Here is a 21,737-nt window from a genome sequence, read left to right as displayed (position 1 = left end):
CATCTACCTGGTGGCCCAAATAAATGACTTAATTTGCCTGAAAAGTGCATTTTTCCTTCTTTAGGTGCACTCCTGTTTCTAAAAACCGTTTCAGGACTATAAGACCATAAGATGTAGGAGGAGAGGTAGGCCATTCGGCCCATTGAGTCTGCTCCACCATTCAACAAGATTGTGGCTGATCTGATAAACCTCAACGACACTTTCCTGCCTTTTCCCCATAACCTTTTATTCCCTTACTGATTAAAAATCTATCTCAACCTTGAATATACTTAAAGACCCAGCCACTACAGCCCTCTGCGGTAAAGAATTTCACAGATTCACCACCCTCTGAGAGAAGACATTCCTCCTCGTCTCTGTTTTAAATGGGCGACCCCTTACTCTGAGATTATGCCCTCTGGTCCTGGACTCTCCCACAAGGGGAAACAGCCTCTCAGCATCTACCCTGTCAAGCCCCCTAAGAATCTTATATGATTCAATAATTCTCATTCATCTAAACTCCAATGAGTACAGGCCCAACCTACTCAACCTCTCCTCATAAGAAAATCACTCCGTACCTGGGATCAACCTAGTGAACCTTCTCTGAACTGCCTCCAATGCCAGTACATCTTTCCTTAGATAAGGGGACCAAAATTGTTTGCAGTATTCTAGGTGTGGTCTAACTAGTGCCTTGTATAGTTTTAGCAATAGGGAAGACTTCCCCATTTTTATACTCCATTCTCTTTGAAATAAAGGCCAACATTCTATTTATCTTCCCTATTACCTGTTGAACTTGTATGTTAGCTTTTTGGGATTTTTGGCACAAGGACTCCCAAATCCCTCTGTGCTGCAGCTTTCTGCAGTCTTTCTCCATTTAAATTATATTCAGCTCCTCTATTCTTCCTGCCAAAGTGCATAACCTCACATTTTCCACATTATATTTCATCTGCCAAGTTTTTGCCTACTCACTTAACCTGTTTATATCCCCCTATAGATTCTTCGTGTCACCCTCACCACTTGCCTTCCCACCTATTTTTGTGTCATCCACAAACTTGGCGATAGTACATTCAATTCCCTCATCCAAGTCATTAATATATATTGTAATAACTGAGGCCCTAGCACTGATCCCTGTGGCATTCCACTAGTTACAGGTTGCCATCCTAAAAACTCCCCCTTATCCCAACTCTCTGTCTTCTATCAGTTAGTTAATCCTCTATCCATGCTAATACACTACCCCCAACACCATGGGCTTTTATCTTATTAAATAGCCTTATGTGTGGTACCTTATCGAACACCTTTTGGAAATCCAAATATATAACATCTACTGGTTCCCCTTTATCCATCCTGCTTGTTAGCCTCAAAGAATTCTAATAAATTTGTCAGGCATGATTTCCCCTTCATGAAGCCATGCTGACTCTGCTTGATTATGTTATGCTTTTCTAAATGCTCTACTATTACATCCTTTATAATAGACTCCAGCATTTTCCCAATGATGGATGTTAAGCTAACTGGCCTATAGTTACCTGTTTTTTGTTTCCCTCCCTTTTTTGAATAAGAGTGTTACATTGTAAGTATTCCAATCCTCTGGGACTTTTCCAGAATCTAAGCATTCTTCGAATTACTACCAATGCATCCACTATCCTTGCAGCTACTTCCTTTAATATCCTAGGATCCAACCCATCAGGTCCAGGGGACTTATCAGCCTTTTGTCTGATTAGTTTGCTACATGTGTGCATCTAACTCTATAATTAAAGAAAAAACTCTCTCCTTGAGAGCTCTCCATGCTGAAAACTCATTGGTTTACACAGATCATGTGATTTTACAACACAGGATTATTCTTAAAGCTAAAGTTCTACGTTTATCAGAATTATAATTATTACAAAGGGCAACAACTATTTATTGTGATAGATAGCCACTCAAAGTGGGTTGAGGGGTTTCTGATGAATAGAACAACAGCTAGCAAAATCCTAGATGTTTTACATTGTTTGCTGTTTATGGGTTCCCATAATTGTGTATGACGACGAACCTCAGTTCTGTTCATAAAATTTTGTATAATTTATGAGAATGAATGGGGTAAAGCACACCAGAGTTCCACTGTATAATCCTGCTTCAAATGGAGAATCAGAGCGCACAGTACATATTGTTAAGCATGCTCTTGTTAAACAACTGCTAGATACAAACTGGAAGAAATGTCAATTGACATTGAATCACAGACAGGCAAACTTTTTGTTTGTTTTTCATAACACACCTCACGTTACTATCGGTGGAATGCCAGCTGGATTGATTCTCAGAAGACAGCCTAGAACAAGGTTTTCATTGCTAAAGCCACATTTAGCACAGTCACTAGAAGAGAAACAATCCAGGCAGAGAGAGAGTCATGATCTGGTTAGAGTGAGAGAAAGAAGTCTGAAGTTGAACTAAAAGGTCAAGGTGAAAGATCATCATCATTAGTGGTTGAAGTGGCTTCCAGGAAGAGTCGTGAAAATATGTTGTCTTTGCACATATTTGGTCAAGATGCTTGGTAGTGGAAAGGTTAGACTTGTACATACACATCATGTTTTACCTTCAGAGGTTCATGAAGAAGATGGGAGTTGGGAATAATCAGATGAGTTTGATGAATTGGATAGTTGGTACAAGTAGAGAACAAATAGTTGCTCCAACACAAATAATGCCTGGAACTAGCTCAGATCCCAGTCAGAGTCAGACAGACATGTCTGATGAAGTGGAAAACTCAATTGAAGGTCAAGGCCAAAATCAGCCTTTGATGGAGAAAGCTTCTCCTCAGACTCAAGCCCAGATGGATCAAGGTCTATCCCGAGTTCTAAAAGTTTGGGTTGAGAAAGGAGGTACCCTCTTAGGATTAGGAAACCAGTGGTTAATGTAGATTTGTAAATAAATGAAAAACAAGACACGTATATAAGTTTAATAGAATTTGAACTTTTGTGTAACTTTTTCATTAAGGAGGGAGGAGCATAATAGCACCCTTGTGTGGCTATTTGTGTAAGTACGTAAATATATTGTCAAATAAGAATAAACTATTTTTTCAGTTTAGTACTTATTGAACTCCATGTGCTACACACTCTCTCTTTTGTGCCTTGCAGAGGTAGCAGACTAAAGATATAGAATTTAAAGGCAGTAAAGTTATGTTAAATATAGAGAGGGCCCTGACCAGGCTGCACTTAAAGTACTGTGTGCAGGTCTGGACTTTATACAATAAAAAGGACACAGAAGCACTGGAGAAGGTACAAAAAAGCCTTACAAGGATGGCAACAGAATTGAGAGATTACAGGTATTGGGAAAGATTGAAGAACCTGTGGCACTTTTCTTCAGGGAGATCTGATGGAGGTTTGTAAAATTTTGAAAGGATTAGATAGGGTAAATGTGGAGAGAATTTTTCCATTTGTGGGAGAATCCAAAACTATGGGGAGAATTTTCTCCCTGTTTGTGGGGTGGGGGGGGGGGGGGGGGGTGCTGGGCGGGAGCGGGCGCGTGTACAGCCGATTGCGGCCCATGATTGGCTGAGCGCTGCCATTTTACGTGGGTGAGCCATTTAAGACCCACCCAGCGTGACCCGCACCCAGAAGTGCTAAACGCTCCCTTGCAGGTGGGGGGAGGAGGCTAAGTCGGTGCCTCAAAAGAGCGCAGAAATCTCCCTGAGGCACAGAGCTGCCTCAAGGAGATTAGTTTGATTATCAAAAATTTTAATGAAAAAATAAAATTTAAGACATGTCCCCTCATGTGACAGTGTCACATCAGCTGGGACATGTCTATGAACTTTAATAAAAAAATTTATTTGAATTATAAATCCTGCATGAAACCTCATCCCACCCGTGGATGAGGTTTCATGATAAATGCGAAAGCCGCCTGGGCTCTTTGCCTGCCCGCCAAACTTAAGGTTGGATGAACAGCTTTGTTAAGTGTTTTAATTAGTTTTTAAATGGCTTTAATAGGCCTTTGACAGTTCGGCGGGCGTGCAGCCGATTCCGGTGCGTGCCCGCCGAACTGAAATTCGGAATGACACACGGTGACGTTGGGACGCACGTCTGATGTCACCGCACGTCATTTTACGCATCGGTGAGTGGGGCCTGCCCCCGCATGCCGACCCGAAGATTCTGGCCTATGAGTCATAAATAAAAGGTAGTCCTAATAAATCCAGTAGGAAAATGAGGAGAAAGTTCTTTGCTTAGATTGGTTAGAATTGGAACTTACTACCAGAGGAATGGTAAACTAGATAAGTATCTGAGAGAAAGGGGAATAGAAAGATATGTTGAAAGTCTGAGATGAGGCAGAGAGAATGAAAGGAGTCTCATGTAGATACAAACACCAATGCATACTGGGCAGGATGGCCTGTTTCTCTATTGTATATTCAGTGTTATTCTATATAATACCTGGTTGCAATGCATTTCCCAGACACTGCTGTTCGCAGACTTTTGTCAATCACATGGTGGATATGGTATTTGAACTCTTGGAGGCTTGCTGACACTTCCTGCATGAGTTCTCAGTTAAGGAGGCAATTTCAAACTGAAGGGGCAAGTGCACAAATTAATGTTTGAATGATGAGTGGACCATAGAATCTAAAATGGTTACAGCACAGAAGGAGGCCATTTGGCTGATCAAGCCTGTGCTGGCTCTATGCAAGAGCAATTTAGCTAGTCCCAATCTCCTGCCCTCTCCCCACAGCCTCCCTGCAAATATTTTCTCTGCACGTGGGAGGAAGATTGAGGACAGGCAATATAAACTAAAGGATACGATTCAAATGGGGTGCAGAAACAGAAAGACCTGGGGTTGTATGGGCACAAATCATTGAAGGTAGTAGGCAGGTTGAGAAAGCATAGAGGATCCTGGCCTTTATAAATCGAGGCGTAGAGTGCAAAAGCAAGGGAGTTATGACAAAACCAAAACACTGGCCTCAAGTGGAGTATTACGTTCAATTATGGACACAACATTGTAGGGGGGATGTGAAAGCATGACAGGAGTTGCAGAAAGATTTACAAGAATGGTTCCAGGCAAGACTTCAGTTACATGGATGGATTGGGGAAGCTGGTTCTGTTTTTAGAGAAGAGAAAGCAGAGAGGAGATTTGATAGAGGTATTCAAAATCATGAGGGACCAGGACATTGTAGATAGGGGGAAACTGTTTCCATTGATGGAAGGGTTGAGAACCAGAGGACACCTAGGTCGTGAGTTTGGGAGCTGCTGTCAAAGCAGCCCTGACAAGTTGCTGCAGTACACATTGTGGATGGGACCCACTGCAGCCACAGTGGTGAAAGAAGCGGTTGTCTGAGGTGCTGGATGGGATGTCAGTCAAGCAGGTTGCTTTATCCTGGATGGTGTTGAGCTCCTTGAGATTTGTGAATTAATTCAAAATATTTTTTTCCTATCTTTTCTTGCTGCTAAGTTCTGAGCTCTTGTTGAACTGGTTTTGAATGTGTCGGCCCTTATTCTCTAGCTAACCATTATTAATACTGGGAAGCTTGACAGTAAGTGTTATCAGATTCTTTTTTTTTATTCATTCACGGGATGTGGGCGTCGCTGATTAGGCCAGCATTTATTGGCCATCTCTGATTGCCCTTGAGAAGGTGGTGGTGAGCTGCTTTCTTGAATCACTGCAGTCCATGTGGTGTAGGTACACCCACAGTGCTGTTAGGGAGGGAGTGCCAGGATTTTGACCCAGCAACAGTGAAGGAACAGCGATATATTTTGAAGCCAGGATGGTGAGTGGCTTGGAGGAAAACTTCCAGGGAGTGGTGTTCCCATCTATCTGCTGCCCTTGTTCTTCTAGATGGTAGCGGACATGGGTTTGAAAGATGCTGTCTCCCCTCCCCTTAACCTCTCTGTTTATGAAATGGTTAATGAATTTAATGAGAAATGACTCAAAATGGTCTACTGTGATCAAGAAACCTAAACATTAGCATGAGTCACAGAGACGTTGGTGCATATTGGCACCATTGTCTTAATACAACATTGCTCTTTATTTAGACAAACTTAGCCACCCTCATGGATCTGCTTGTACATGCAGTGCCTAGTGTGAAAATGAACACTAATGGCCAAGAACGTTTCAGATTAAATTTCTGGTCTAATATCACAAATTAATTTGGATGGGTTAACATGAATGGGTAGGTGATGTTGATACTAAGCTGAATTCCATTGCCCAGGGCTAGGGAGGGAAGAGCATTGAGCCACAGTTGCCACACTGAAATGCTGTCCAGTGACTCCTGTCAACAACTTGTTGTTTCCAGTGATGCTTCTTGATGGTGCTGCCTCAGGTGAGGGTGGAATTGGGATTGGAAGTGATGTCTTACTGCTCTGGTCAAATAGCTCGATAATACTGATGCTGAAAGCATGATTACTTGGATGTCAGTGCCAAACTGGGTAATTACAGGCCAATTATGAATGTGCTAGAAAAAGGTTGCTTTCTTTAATTCAAGATGGAATTACAAAATATCTAGATGAAAAGAAAGGAAGAAATTGTCATTTTAAAGCCAGGGCATTACTTTTGTAGTGTAATCACTGTTGTAATGTAGGAAACATGCCAGCCAATTTGCACACATCAAGGTAACACACATAGCAATGTGATAAATAACCAAATAACATTTTGTTTCATTCATTCATGGGAAATGGGTGTTGCTGGCTAGGCTGGCATTTACTGCCCATCCCTAATTGCCCTTGAGAAGGTGGTGGTGAGCTGCCTTCTTGAACCACTGCAGTCCATGTGGTGTAGGTACACCCGCATTGCTGTTAGGGAGAGAGTTTCAGGATTTTGACCCAGTGACAGCGACACCAAGTCAGGGTGGTGAGTGACTTGGCGTGGAACTTCCAGGTGGTGGTGTTCCCATGTGTCTGCTGCACTTGTCCTTCTAGATGGTAGTGGTTGTGGGTTTGGAAGGTGTTGGCTAAGAAGGCATGGTGAGTTTCTGCAGTGCATCTTGTAGATAGTACACACTGCTGCTACTGTGTATCTGTGGTGGAGGGAGTGAATGTTTGTGGATGGGGTGCCAATGAAGCAGGCTGCTTTGTCCTAGGTGATGTAAAGCTTCTTGAGTGTTGTTGGAGCGGCACTCATCTAGGCAAGTGAAGAGTATTCCATCACACTCCTGACTTGAGATAATAGATAGTGGACAGGCTTTGGGTAGTCAAGAGGTAAGTTACTCGCCGCAGGATTCCTAGCCTCTGATTTGCTGTTGTTGTCCCAGTATTTATATGGCTAGTCTAGTTCAGTTTCTGGTCAATGGTAACCCTGAGGCTGTTGATAGTGGGGGATTCAACAGTGGGAGTGCTATAGAACGTCAAGGGGTGATGGTTCAGATTCTCTCTTGTTGGAGATGGTCATTGCCTGGCACTTGTGTGGCACAAAAGTTACTTGCCACTTGTCAGCCCAAGCCTGGATATTGCCCAGGTCTTGCTGCATTTGGATATGGACTGCTTCAGAATGCGAGGAGTCGTAAATGGTGCTGAACATTGTGCAATCGTCAGCGAACATCCCCACTTCTGACCTTATGATGGAAGGAAGGCCATTGATGAAGCAGCTGAAGGTGGTTGGGCCTAGGACACAACCCTGAGGAACTCCTGCAGTAATGCCCTGGAACTGAGGTGATTGACCTCCAACAACCACAACCATCTTACTTTGTGCTAGGTATGACTCCAGCCAGTGGAGAGCTGTGCCCCCTCATTCCCATTGACTCCAGCTTTGCTAGGGCTCTCTGATGCCACACTTGGTCAAATGCTGCCTTGATGTCAAGGGCAGTCCCTCTCACCTCACCTCTGGAGTTCAGCTCTCCTGCCCATGTTTGAACCAAGGCTGTAATGAGGTCAGGAGCTGAGTGATCCTGGCAGAACCCAGACTGAGCATCAGTAAGCAGGTTATTGCTAAGCAAGTGCCACTTGATAGCACTGTTGATGACCCCTCCTATCACTTTACTGATGATCGAGAGTATTCTGATGGGGTGGTAATTGACCAGGTTGGATTTGTCCTGTTTTTTGTGAACAGGATATACCAGGGCCACCTTCCACATAGCTTGGTAGATGCAGGTGTTGTAGCAGTACTGGAACAGTTTGGCTAGGGGTGCAGCAAGTTCTGGAACGCAAATCTTCAGTACTATTGCCGGAATATTGTCAGGGGCCATAGCCTTTGCAGTATCCAGGGCCTTCAGACATTTCTTGATATCACGTGGAGTGAATCAAACTGCCTGAAGACAGACATCCATGATGCTGGGGGTATCCAGAGGAGGCCGAGATGGATCATCCAGTCGGCACTTCTGGCTAAAGATTCTTGCAAATGCGTTAGCCTTAACTTGCTTTTGGTTGTATTGGTTGAGGCATTAAATTTTGGACAGGACCCCAGGAGAAACCTTCTTCAAACAATGTCAGAAGCTCTTCTATGTTCACCTCAGGGAACAAATGGGGCCCCAGTTTAACATCATATTTGAAAGACAGCATCATTGACAGTACTACACTCTCTCAAGCACTGTGCTAGAGTGTCAACCTAGATTAAGTGTTCAAGTCTCAGGTGCGGGGCTTGAACCCACAAACCTCTGACTGAGAATGTACTCCAGAGCCAATTAAGTATAATCGGAAGTAGGGACACAAGTTTCAGCAGGTCGATTGCGCTTGATACTCCTCTTCAGGAATTTTGAGGAGGCGATAGATGTGTGGATAAAGGACATACATTCTGTACAAAGAGCTTTGGTGAGGTACTGCACAAGAAGCTATTGGAGAAGATTAAGGGGTGTGGAATTAAGGGTAGAATGCTGCATTAAAAGCTGGTTGGAAGAAAGGAGACAGAATAGATAAGGGCAGTTTCCCAGAATAGCAGAAAGTGGGTAGCCACGTGTCACAGAATTCTATTCTGGAGCCACATCTGCTCACTCGGTGTACAAATGATTTTGATATAGAACAGAATGAGCGCTGTCCAAATTTGCAAGCAACACCTAAATAGGAAGCATTGTAAATAATTTTGAGGACCGAAGTAGACTGCGTAGGGAAATCGATAAGATGGTAGAATGGGCAAAAAAGTAACAGATGGAATTCATTAGCACCATGTGTGAGGTGACAAGATTTTAGTTGAAAAAATGTAATTATATCTTGAATGGGGAAAGCTGGGTGATGTGGGAAAACAGAGACTGTGATGTTCACATTCAGACCTTAAAATCAACACATGAACTGCATAAGATTGTAAACAAAACTAATGAAATATTGGTGTTATGGCGAGAAGGGTAGAATATAAAAATTAAGATTTAAAAGTGAATCTTTATAAAGCTTTGGCAGATGACAGTTAAAGCAGTGCTTTTCTGGGCTCCATAGGTTGAGGCAGTGGAGATAATGCAGTGCAAATTCATCAGGAAATAAAAGCACAGAGAAAAGACATGAAAAGTCAGGGCTGCTTTCATTGGAACAGAAGAGATTAAAGAGTGATTTGATGGAGGTGTTTAAAGATTACATAGAATTACACAGAATCTACAGCACAGAGAAAGGTCATTTGATCCATCTTACCTATTGCTGTGCGAATGTTTCACATGAGCCTCCTCCCTAATTATCTTTTCTCACTTGAGCCCCATGTTCCTCTTTTCACTCTCCCTCATGTATGCTTCAAGTCTCCCCTTAAATGCATCAATATTCTCCATTTCCGCCACTTCATGTGGCATCTTCTTCCCATAAATTCCCAGTATCCCTTATAAATCAATTTCTCATAATTTTTATTTGATCTGTTAGTGACTCTATAAAATTTATGGCTGCTAGTTCTGGACTCACCCACAAGTGGGGACAATCTCTCCACCTCCACTCTATCAAATGCCTTAATAATTCTATCTCGTCTCCTCTTAGTCCTTCATTTTCTGGAGAAAGGCACCCGGGCCTTCTCAATCTTTCCTGATGATTGCATCCTCTCAATTCTGGTAGCGTATTTCCAAATCTTCCTTTCAATTTCCCCAGTGCCTCAATATCTTTTTGTACTGTGGAGACAAAAATGGCATACTGTATGAGAGGAGAATTTTCCCCCGGTCGGGGGTGGGGGGGTTGTGTAGGGGTGGGCGCGGACCCAATCGGGGGCACCGATTGGGTCCGCGCCGCCATTTTATGTGGGCGGGCCAATTAAGGCCCGCCCAGCATGACACACGCCTGGAAATGCTGTGCGCTCCCAATGCGGGCAGGTGGTGGGGGAGTGGTGGGTTCCCTGAGTCGGGAATGTGCTCTTTCACGCATGTGTGCTAAAGAGTGCAGAAATCTCCCGGAGGCACAGAGGTGCCTCAGGGAGATTAGTTTAAAGTTTCTAAAGTTTAATAAAGGAGAAAAAAAATCTTTAGACCATGTCCCCTGATGTGAAACTACCACATGAGCTGGAACATGTGTATTAATTTTATTAAAATTTTTTCCAAGATTTCAAAAACATGCATGAAACCTCATCCCACCCGTGGATAAGGTTCCATGAAAAATGCAAAGGCCGCCTGGGCTCTTCGCCTGCCCGCCTACCTTAAGGTTGGACGGGCAGCTTTCTCAATGGGGTTAATTAGTTAATTAATGACCTTAACCGGCCTTTGACAGTTCGGTGGGCAGACAGCCAACTCGGCTGCGTGTCCGCCGAACTGAAAATCTAAACGACACGCGGTGACGTTGGGATGCACGCCCGACAAGACCCCGCATCCTTTTATGCCTCGGCAAACGGGCCCCACCCCGGCTCACTGAGCCGAATGTTATCTCTCTGTTTTTGTGTTCTGTTCTGCTCAAAATGAACCAACCCCAGTTCTTTGCTTACGTTCTTTTGTGGCCTTATCAAGATGTGTTACTGCTTTTTGTGATTTATGTATCTGTACTCACAGATCACATTGCTCCTCTACCCCATTTACTTTCCTACCTTCCAAGAAATAAGTAATTCTTATATTCTTCCTGTCAAACTGAACTGAATCATCTCCCACCTCACTAAATTGAATTGTGTTTGTCATTTATCTGGTCACTCAGCAAGCCTGTTCACATTTTCCCTGTGTTCTGGTGTAATCCTCCACATTACAGCTAACACCACCCCACTGCACAATTTGTTATCAATTACAAATTTCTACACAATATCTCCATTTTCTGAGTTCAAATCATTTCTGGACATAGCAAACAACAAAGGCCCCTGCTAACAGTCTGAGAAAATTCCATGAACTCCCACCCTCTCTTTTCCACTTTGTAGTCATCTTTCACTCCATTCAGCTACCTGGCCCCTGACTCTATACAGCCTGCCCTTTTCCATCAGTCGGGCCTTGTTAAAGGCCTTCTTAAAGTTCATGCAAACCACATTCTCCGCATTACCTTTCTGTACTCTGAAGCAATAGACAGAGTAGACTGTTTCCAATGATTGAGGAAGTTTAAAATGAGAGGTCTATTTATAAGATGAGATACAATAGATGAAGGGTAGGGAGAGAAGAAAGAGTCACACTTATATACTGCCTTGCATGACAACAAGACGCCCCAAAGCATTTTTAGCCAATGACGTACTTTTGAAGTGGAGTCATTGTTGTAATGTGGAAGAAGGTTCTTTTTATACATAAAATTTTGAGCCTATGGAATGCAGTACCAGTTAGAGATTGAACCAGGCACCCTCTCAGGGCTGTTGAAGGGTAATGTGCACTCGAAACGTTGACTCTTTTCTTCTCCACCGATGCTGCCAGACCTGCTGAGTTTTTCCAGGTAATTCTGTTTTTGTTTTGGATTTCCAGCATCCACAGTAGTTTTTTGTTTTTATCTCTGTGTTTAATTGACTGCCACTTCTCTTCAAGAAATGCCTTTCTTGAAGAAGTATTGCTCTATTCTCTGACAGGATTTCCGCCTGTCTCTTCTGCCTTGTTCACCTTCATTGCTTTCCATTTCTCTCCTGGTGTTTGATCCTTTTGTCTGTGACATCTTTTGATTATCTGCTCCTATCACTGCTTGCTTGTCCCTACAACCACCCCACCCTCAACTTCTCTCTTCCCCGCCCCCTACCTTAAACCAGCTTATATTTCACCCCTCTCCTAACTATACTCAGTTCTGTTGAAGGGTCATGTGGACTCGAAACATCGATTCTTTTCTTCTCCACCGATGCTGCCAGACCTGCTGAGTTTTTCCAGGTAATTCTGTTTTTGTTTTGGATTTCCAGCATCCGCAGTAGTTTTTTGTTTTTAACCCTCTCAGGGATCCCTGACACTATTTCGAAGAAAAGTAGGGGAGTTTACCCCAGTGTCCTGGTCAATATATATCCCTCAAACAACAAAAACTAGTAATTTATCCCTTCCTCAAGTTCCTGCTGGCTGGCTTTTACTCTGCCTCTCTCCTGGTTCATGTTCTCCCCCCTTCTACCCTTCTCTAGCTCAAGCTGCCACACTTTTCTCCCTTCCAATTCACGTAGATATTCTCCTCCCTCCCCTCACCACTGTTCCCAGCTCTCATTAGCTATGGACAAATTCATTGTTATGGCTTGGAACTATTACCGAAGACTATATCGAGATCCTCCTACATTGTGCAGCAGAGTACCACCTCTTGAAGCAACAGCACCTGCAGTATTAGGATTTAAGTGAGGAGTGGAGACAAGAACACGGGTGAGGCGAAGAGGCAGGAGTGACGTTGAGAGATAATGCCAAGAGCATTGGTGAGCATAGATGCACAGGAACATTGGGAACAGGAGAAAGTCAGCTCCTCACACCCAATCCACTGCCACTCAGTTGGATCATGACTGATCAGTACCTCAACTTCATTTACCTCCATATCCCATGATAGCCTTACCTAACAAAAATCTATTCATGTCAGTTCTGAAAGCTCCTAATGTCCCCCAGTATCTGTCTCCTTTTGTGGAGAGAGTTCCAGATTTCCACCACCCTTTTATGAAGAAGTGCTTCCTGATTTCACTCCTGAATGCTGTAAGCTCTAATTTTAAAATGGTGCCCCTTTAGTTTCTCTGTATCTGCCTTCGCAAATCCTTTCACATTTTAAACAATTCGATCAGTCACCCCACAACTTTGTCTCCAACGGGGGGAGGAGCAAAGTGAGACAGAGAGGGGTGGAACCAGGAGCAGAGATAAAGAACAGAGCTGGGAAATAACAGTGAAGGATGGTGAGGGACAGAACTAAGAGCCACAGTTAGAAATGGAGCCAGGGGCAGAGCTGATTTTCATGTGCAGATGTGGACACATCTGCAAAACCCTGATGGCCCATGTGAAAACATCCAGCAAGCATCTAGTTTGTTAGTCTACCATCACTCACTCATTAAATGTAAGAAGGGATACTGTTGCAGAGTTGTTGCATGTAATATTCTGCATGTATTGTTTATGTTTCAAATGGATTTGATTACTTGCCTTTTGAACCTCTAGGCCTTGAAAGATTGCCAAAACCCAAGAATGTGTTTGTAAATTCAACCAACATGAGGCATATCCTGAGGTGGAGTCCTGTGAGAGTTCCTCTGGAATACATCACTTACTCAGTACATTTTCAAGGGTATGTACAATGCATGGGATTCATTTTGACAAAGTGCTTTCAGCACTTATAGAAAGAAATAACTTGCATTAATTCCAAAATTCTTGACAGTAAATGATGTATGGTTGTAATACAAGAAATGCAGCAGCCAATCTGTGCACAGCATATTCCCACAAACAGCAAAGTGATGATGTTCAGATAACCTGTTACCTTGTTCTAGTGATATTGGTTGAGGGGTAAACATTGACTGGGAAGGATAACCTGCTCTACTTCCATGGAATCTTTTATATCCTTCTGAGGAGGCTATTGAGGCCTCAGTTTAACAACTCTTTTGAAAGACAGTGCTTCTGACAGTGTAGCACTTCCTTTGTCACAGGACTGGAGTGTAGCCTAGATTATGGGCTTGAGTTTTTGTATTGGAATTTGAATTCACAGCCTTCTGACTTTTGGTGTCTTGACCAATGTCACAAAAATAGATTAGCTAGTCATCCATCTAATTGCTGTGTGTTGGACTTTGCTGATCATTGAGCCTGCTCCAACATTCAATGGATCATAGCTGAACCTTTACATCAATTCCACCTTCTTCCCATATTCCCTGATTCCATTATTGACCAAAAATCTATCAATCTCAGTCTTGAATATACTCAATGACTGAGCATCCATAACCTTCTGGGATAGAGACTTCCAAATATTTGCAACCAACTGAGTGAAGAAATTTCTCCTCATGTCAGTCTTAAATGACACATCCCTTACCCTGAGACTGTGACCCTAGCTCTGGGCTCTCCATCCACGAGAAACTGCCTCTCAGCATCGACCCTGTCAAACTCTCTGAAAATGTTATATGTTTCAATAAGATCATCTCCCATTCTTCTAAACTCTAGAGAATATAGGCCCAATTTACTCAATCTCTCTTTATAAGACAAGCCTTTCATCCCAGGAACCCCCTCTAAGACAGGTATATTCTTCCCCTGGTAAAGAGACCAAAACTGTTCACAGTACCCCAGGTGTGGTTTCAACAAAGCCCTAATATCATTGTTGCAATAATTCCTAACTCTTACACTTTAACCCCCTTGCAATAAAGACTAACATACCATTTGCCTTCCTAATTGCTTGCAGTACCTGCATGTTAACTTTCTGGGATTTGGGTGACATTCAAATCCCTCTGAATTGCCACATACACTAATCTCTCATCTTTTGAAAAGGCAATGTGCTTTTCCATTCTTTCTACCAAAGTGGCTACTTTCATACTTCTCCATATTGTACTCCATCTACCACCTTCCTGCCTAACTAACTAACAGATCTATATCCCTTTGCAATCGGTTTACATCCTCTTCACAATTTACTTTCCCACCTGGCAAGTTTGCATGCATTACACTCATCTAAAACATTGCTCTAGACTATAAGTTGGTGAGGGCCAAATACTGATCAGTGTTTTCCCCTCCCATGTTGAAAATGATACATTTATTCTGACATTGATTGCACTTCAAAAGTACGTCACTGATTGTGGTGTGCACTGGCATCATGAAAGGTGCTATATAAATGCAAGTTTTTTCCTTTTCTCAGTGCAGATGAAAAGGTTAATTTTGGGTTTCAGACTATTATAGCCTCCTTTCTTTGCTTTGTATTTTATAATGAACTGTGATAATGACATCTGGAGTTCGAATATAGTTATCTCCATCTCTGTGAGGAGCAGCTTTTCCCCAAAATTCAAGGGTGCCCATCAGTCAATGATTTTTTGTTAATCCCATTCAATTTTTGGATGGTAGCTCAGGGGCTTTGCTCCTGTTAATCCCTGAGGTACACTCCCTGTGAGCTCCACTAGGAGCACTGGATCATTGAATAACTATGACAATTCCAGCAGGTCACCGAACAGCATACAATATACACATGGTACTCTGCCTTAAATGAATGACAGTGATTACGCAGCTGGTAAAGGCAATGTCAGTGCTAATGCTTTTGGGTACATTAAAGGATACATAATTTGACTGATGAATGTTGATTATATTTTATTGCAAGATCTGAGCATTTTGTTACATTGCCCTCTCCGCTGCCCTCCTTGTTGGGGAGGTGTAAATAAGGTTCATTCAATAATTGCTGTCTGCAGTTGAGTATGTATTTGTCTTCCTCCGTGCAATACATAAACAGAAAGATGACGATGGGGGTGGGATGGAATGTTTTTTTTTTACATTTCATTTGAGAAATGAAGGATGGAAGGGCATTGCGACACACATTTTGGGACTCCTAACGTTGATTTTGAGGAAGCTTGAGCAGTTTGAAAGATTGTTTCATGTGCACATCATATTCAGGTACACAGTGAGTCAGCATGCTATGTGATTGAAAAAGTGGTGCTGAAGGCATATTTGGGGACAATGGGAGAAGGCAACCCCAACAAAGAGGACTGGGGTAATTAAAAACAAAGGTTACATGTTTGGCTGAAAGCAGATAAAATGGGAGATGAGGATAAAGTAAATGTTTTCCTCCTCATGCTGGGGTCAGATGCTATTGAGGTAGCGTCTAACCAATGTTTCCCACGAGATCCCAGTACTATGGACTATTCTGAAATTAATGAGATCCCGGAGTCATATTCTGGCCTGCACTTAGAAATCAATTGAGAGACATGTTTGTAGAAGGTCTAAAGAACAATAAAATCCAGGCCATACTTTTGAGCAAAGGCAGTAAGCTGAGGGTCTGTGATGAGGTCACAGCCGTGGAAATGGCCAAAAGGGGTAGGTGCAAATTTCAAGGGAGTTCTTTTCCTGAGACGGCAGGGGGAGTCCACCAGATTTCAGCAGGATCCAGGCCACAGCACCCAAGTTCACACTCTCAGAGTCAGACATTTAGATGTTACCATCGCCATAGTAGCCACTAGTCATTTAAATGCCCCCATTTTGAGTCAAAGTGCTGTGCCTGTGGGAATGTCAGTCATATCCAGATGGCATGTGGGAGTAGAGGAAACAGTAATTTTCCAGGTTGCGGTAAAGGTCCAGATCACATCCATGCATATGGTATATGTAAAGCTCGTTCAGGAGTCTGGAAATCCTTGAAGTCGAATATGATAAATGTGGAAACAGAAGTTGATGTTATCGAGCAGGGTGATCAAGAGTTGTACTCAGTCAGAGAGCAAGACAAGCAGCACATGGAAGATGAGTGTAATAGGGCTGAAGATAAAATTCCAGTGCCCACAACAAAAATGAAAGTCGGAGATTCACAACATACTTTCATCGTTGATACAGCTGCAGCAGTATCTGTTATCTTGGATGGAGAGTACAAGAAATCACTAAGTCACATTCTCTAGGCAAAACAGATGTGGAACTGACTAGTTATTGCAATAACAGTATTCCAGTATTAGGTGAAGTAACTGTTGGGGTACAATATGATGATACATCCTATTACTTACCATTGATAGTAGTTGGAGGGAACAAAGCCTCCCTGTTGGGAAGAAATTAATAGGATAGATTTTTGATAAGCAAGGGGGTGAAAGGTTACCAGGGCTATGTGGGAATGTGGAGTTGAGTTTACAATCAGATCAGCCATGATCTTATTGAATGGCGGAGCAGGCTCGAAGGGCTGAGTGGCCTACTCCTGCTCCTAATCATATGTTCATATGTAAATTGGCTTCAAAAATTGTGGTTAATCTGGGCTGTGTTATTTATGGTAGAGGTCAATAATTCTATGTCTGACATTGAGGGAATGCTAAGAGAACACCGCCTATTATAATTTATCATCCCTAAAAATGATTTAAGTTCAGAGGCGTTCTTGTGTGTGGGTGCCTCTCTTATTGCTTTAACCTTCTCTTCTACTGGGTGTAACCTCTGAGAATCTACCTGGTGGCCCAAATAGATTACTTCCTTTGCTCGAAAAAGTGCATTTTTCCTTTTTCAGTCACAGTCCTGCTTGTAAAAAGCGCTTTAGGACTTCCTCTAGGTTAGCCAAATGTTCCTTTTCAGTGAATATTGGCACATCGTCTAAGTAGACTACAACCTGGGGTAGTCCCTACAGTAAGCTTTCCATTGTTCCCTGAAAGATGGCACAGGCTGAGGAAACACTGAAAGGCAGGCATGTATATTGGTACAACCCTTTGTGGGTGTTATTTGTGTTGAGTTCTCAGGAGGCGTCATCCAATTCGAATTATTGATATGCATGACTCATGTCAAGTTTTGTATACGTTGTCCCTCCTGCTAGCTTGACATACAGGTCTTCAATTTTTGGAATGGAGTTCATGTCCAGTTTGGCTGCTCTGTTGACCATTAGTTTATATTCCCCACAGATTTGGATGCTTTGGTCTGGTTTAAGGACAGGGGCTATGGGTGCTGCCCATTCTGAGAACTGGACTGCTTTTATGACACCCAACCTCTCTAGCCGGTTCAGTTCAGCGTCAACCTTCTCTCTCAGGGCATATGGCACCGGTCTTGCTTTCATGAAGCGAGGGGTTGCTTCTGGATCCACGTAAACCTTGGCCTGCAGGCCTTGGATTTTTCCCAGTTCATCCTTGAAGTTGGTGGCATGCTTTTTAAGCAGCTCTGGTGGCCCACTTGCTCTCAACTGGAAGATTTTGGACCAATTTAATTTTATTTCCTTCAACCAATCTCACCCAAGAAGGCTTGGCCCTTCACCTACTGCCACTATCATGGGTAGCTGCACCGACTGGTTTCTATAGTGAACAGTTACTCTGCTGATACCTTACATTTGGATTTTTTCTCCTGTGTATGTTTTCAACTTTGTCGATGTTTGCTCCAAATTTAATTGATGTTCACCATTGTTTAAATATCTGAAAGTTTGTTCTCCGTTTACAGTAGTTGAAGCTCCCGTGTTTACTTCCATTTTTGCTGGTTTGCCATTCACTTGTACTGTAACAAATATTGGCTCTGTCTTCCCAACTTTCATGTTAAACAATGAATAGATGTCAGAATTTGTTGTTTCATGCTCTGTAGATTCACTGGGCTTCTTCTGTTGTTTGCAAGCCTGTTTAAATCTTTCTTTGTACTGTCTCATTATACGTCCACCTCTGTAACAAAAGTGACATTCTACTTTCTTAAACTGCCAATCGCTAAATGGCTGATTGTTTGCACACTGATTAAAGTTGTTCTTCGATTTAGCTGCTAAATAATTTCTTCTTCTTTTTCGGTTAACGGGGGCTATTTTCCACTTCGGGGCACAGTCTCGCTTTTTAATGCCACTTTTGACTGACTGTTCCTGCCCGATTTGGAGTACAGCACTATTTTGTGCTCCTTGGATTGCTTGTGAATCTCTTAAAGTGCTTTCCATGGTCGGCACTATTTCTAACGCCTACTTAAAATCCAGATTCACTTCAGCCAGCAATCGTCTCTGAATAGTGTCTTTTTCCACACCACACACTAAACGATCTCTGAGCACGTCGTTCAGAGTCTCACTGAACTTGCAATGTTCTGTTAGTTGCTTCAAATTCGCCACGTAGCTGGCAATTGTTTCACCTGAGGCTCTAATTCGCGAATTGAGCCTGAACCTCTGCATCGTGACTGAGGCTTTGGATTGAAAATGTCCCTTCACGAGGTTTAGTCCTGCGAAATTCTTCGAACCTGGGGCACTGGGTGCCGTCAAACTTCGAATCAAACTGTAGGTTTTGCTCCCACAAGAACTCAAGAGGATTGCTCACCTCTTCCCCTGTGATTTAATTTGCTTGAAAGAAGAATGCAAGGCGTTCTATATACTGAGACCAATCATCTGTGGCTGGCTCAAAGGGATCGATTCTACCAAACTGTTGCGTTTTGGGTGAGTATATCTTCTGTTATTTTAAATGGACGTTGAATACTCACAGTTGCTGGGTGAGGTCCAGTACCGATTCCAATTTATCTTGATTTATCCTGATTTACCTTCATCCCCAGTTTGTTATAGTGTGGCCTTGTCGCCTATTTGCAATAGCATTGATCTGCAGACAACTTACTAAGTGGAAGCATTAGGTTTATTTACAATACAGCCAGCAGCAACCACCCATGTGTATTCAACTCCATCTCTATCTCTACACTGACTGTGGAGGTAGCTCGCGCTGCTAACACATTGGTTTACACAGATCATGTGACCTTACATCACAGGACTATTCTTAAAGGTACAGTCCAACATTTAACAAAACCATAATTACTACAGCATCACAAAGCCGAAGTCAAAATAAAGGACAATGTACAGTTGACATTTTGGGAGGCTAGTCCAGAGCTTTATGCACAGTTAGAAGCAGGAAGTAAAGAGCTGAACAGATTAGAAAGAACAAGGGCAATCAAGAGGGTGAAGAGCAGTGAATGGGCTGCACCCATTGTAGTAGTTCAAAAAGTAGAAGGGTCCTTTCAATTTGAGAAGGTTAGAAGCAAATGGTAAATAAGGTGATTGAGAATGATACTGATGGCCTACAAGTGAAGGTTTGTTTTCTAATTTAGCCAATGGAAAAGTGCTCAGGAAGATAGATTTGTCAAATGCATATTTGCAATTAGCATTAACTGCCAAGATCAAGGAACTGATTACCATTCATACACACAAAGAGTTGTACCAGTATGAAAGGTTACCATTTGAGGTGCCCATTGCTCCCACAGAGCATTATGGATCTGGTACGAAGTGGAATGAAAGGAGTGCTAATTCTTAGATGACATTCTAATTAGTAGTAAGACAGATGAAGAGCACATTGTAAAGTTGGACAAACTCCTAGGTCAGCTTCAAGATTATGGCATCAAAGCTGAAAAGCACAAGTGTTTCTTCATGGTGTCAAGTGTAACACACCTGGGTCTCCAAATAGATGGTGAAGGTATGCACACAATGTGGCAGATGGTTGAGGGGATTTTGAAAGCAAAGAGACCAGAGAACAAAGAAGAACGTAGAACATTCATAGGATTGTTGGTGTATTTTTCTAAGTTCACCCCTGACTATAGCTAAGACATTTACTCCATTGTATCAACAGCTCAAAGATGGAATAGATTGGGAATGGTCCATAGACCATTTGAAAGCATTGGAAGAAGCGAAGAAATTACTGACTTGAGATGCTGTTTTGACCCACTGTGATCCCAAGAAACAATTGGTTTTAGTGGGTGTTGCCTCTTCACAGGGGTTAGGTGTGGCGTTATCTCACATAAAGGAAACGGTGTTGAGAAGCCTGTAGCTTATGCTTCACATATTCTAACAAAATCAGGACAAAATTACTCAAGTTGAGAAAGAGGCATAGTGATCATATATGGTGTTACGAAGTTCCACAAATACTTATACAGTAGGAAGTTCACTTTGTTAGCTGACCACCTAGTCCTTATGATCACATTTGGTTCAAAGAAGGGAGTAGCATCCTTCGCGGCAGCATGGCTTCAGAGATGGGAGTTGGTTTTGATGGCCCATTAGTACGATATTAAATATCATTAAGTCAGCAGGTCAGCAGAACGTGTTCTTTCAAGATCTCCCCTGAGGACTAATTCATTTCTAGACACTGAGTTATCTGTCAATTAATTTACATACACAATTTACATGCCAGTGTCTGCCAGAGAGATTGGTGGAGAAACTCAAGGCTGAGCAGCTCAGTAAAGTGTTCAATTATGTCATGAACGGCTGGCCTAAAGAGGTGTGATGGTAAAAATTGCAGGAATATTTCACTTGTAGAAATGAACTGAGTGTAGATCAAGGCTGTCTCCTATGGAGTTTAAGAGTCATTATTCCACCAAGCTTTAGAGAGAGATTGTTAGAGGAACTTCATCAAGATACTCCCTATGAAAAGAGTAGCAAGAAGCAATTTATACAAAAGTAGGTAGAAAATTGAAGCATTGGTAAAGAGTTGTGATGTGTGTCTCAGAATGGGAAATGATCCAACCAAGGTCAAACACAAAAAAAAACTGTAGGAATGGTTGATTTATTTGAAGTGGAAGGGAAAGAGTACTTTGTTTTGGTTGACAGCTGTAGCAAGTAGATAAATGTTGATTCTATGCCCAATACCACAAGTGCCAAAATTATTGAAGTTTTTAGAAGTTGGTTTGTAATTTATGGGTTGCCAGAGGTATTGGTGTCAGATAATGGTCCACAGTTTACATTAGAAGGATTTGAAATATTTCTGAGTAAGAATGGAGTCAAAAACACTCTAATACCACCATATCATCTTGCATCAATTTTTAACAATCATTCATGGGATGTGGGTGACGCTGGCTAGGCCAACATTTATTGCCCATCCTTAATAGCCCTTGAGAAGATGGTGGTGAGCTACCTCTTGAACCGCTGCAGTCCATGTGGTGTAGGTACACCCACAGTTAGGGAGGGAGTTCCAGGATTTTGTCCCAGCGACAGTGAAGGAATGGCGATATAGTTCCAAGTCAGGATGGTGAGTGGCTTGGAGGGGAACTTCCAGGTGGT

The 21,737-nt window shown here is 42.5% G+C and overlaps 1 protein-coding gene across 1 annotated transcript in view; it reads left to right on the top strand.

Moving 5' to 3' along the window:
* Positions 1 to 21,737, top strand: part of crfb16 (cytokine receptor family member B16) — a 65,885-nt gene that overhangs the window by 19,648 nt on the left and 24,500 nt on the right. Inside the window, 1 exon segment of the mRNA XM_078564485.1 lies at positions 13,292 to 13,415. Coding sequence (XP_078420611.1) covers positions 13,292 to 13,415 — 124 coding nt within the window.

Source organism: Cetorhinus maximus, chromosome 19 (assembly GCF_964194155.1).
Source record: "Cetorhinus maximus chromosome 19, sCetMax3.hap1.1, whole genome shotgun sequence".
Taxonomy (NCBI): Eukaryota; Metazoa; Chordata; class Chondrichthyes; order Lamniformes; family Cetorhinidae; genus Cetorhinus; species Cetorhinus maximus.
Note: the sequence above shows the minus strand (reverse complement) of the source record. Positions and strands in the feature narration are given on the sequence as shown.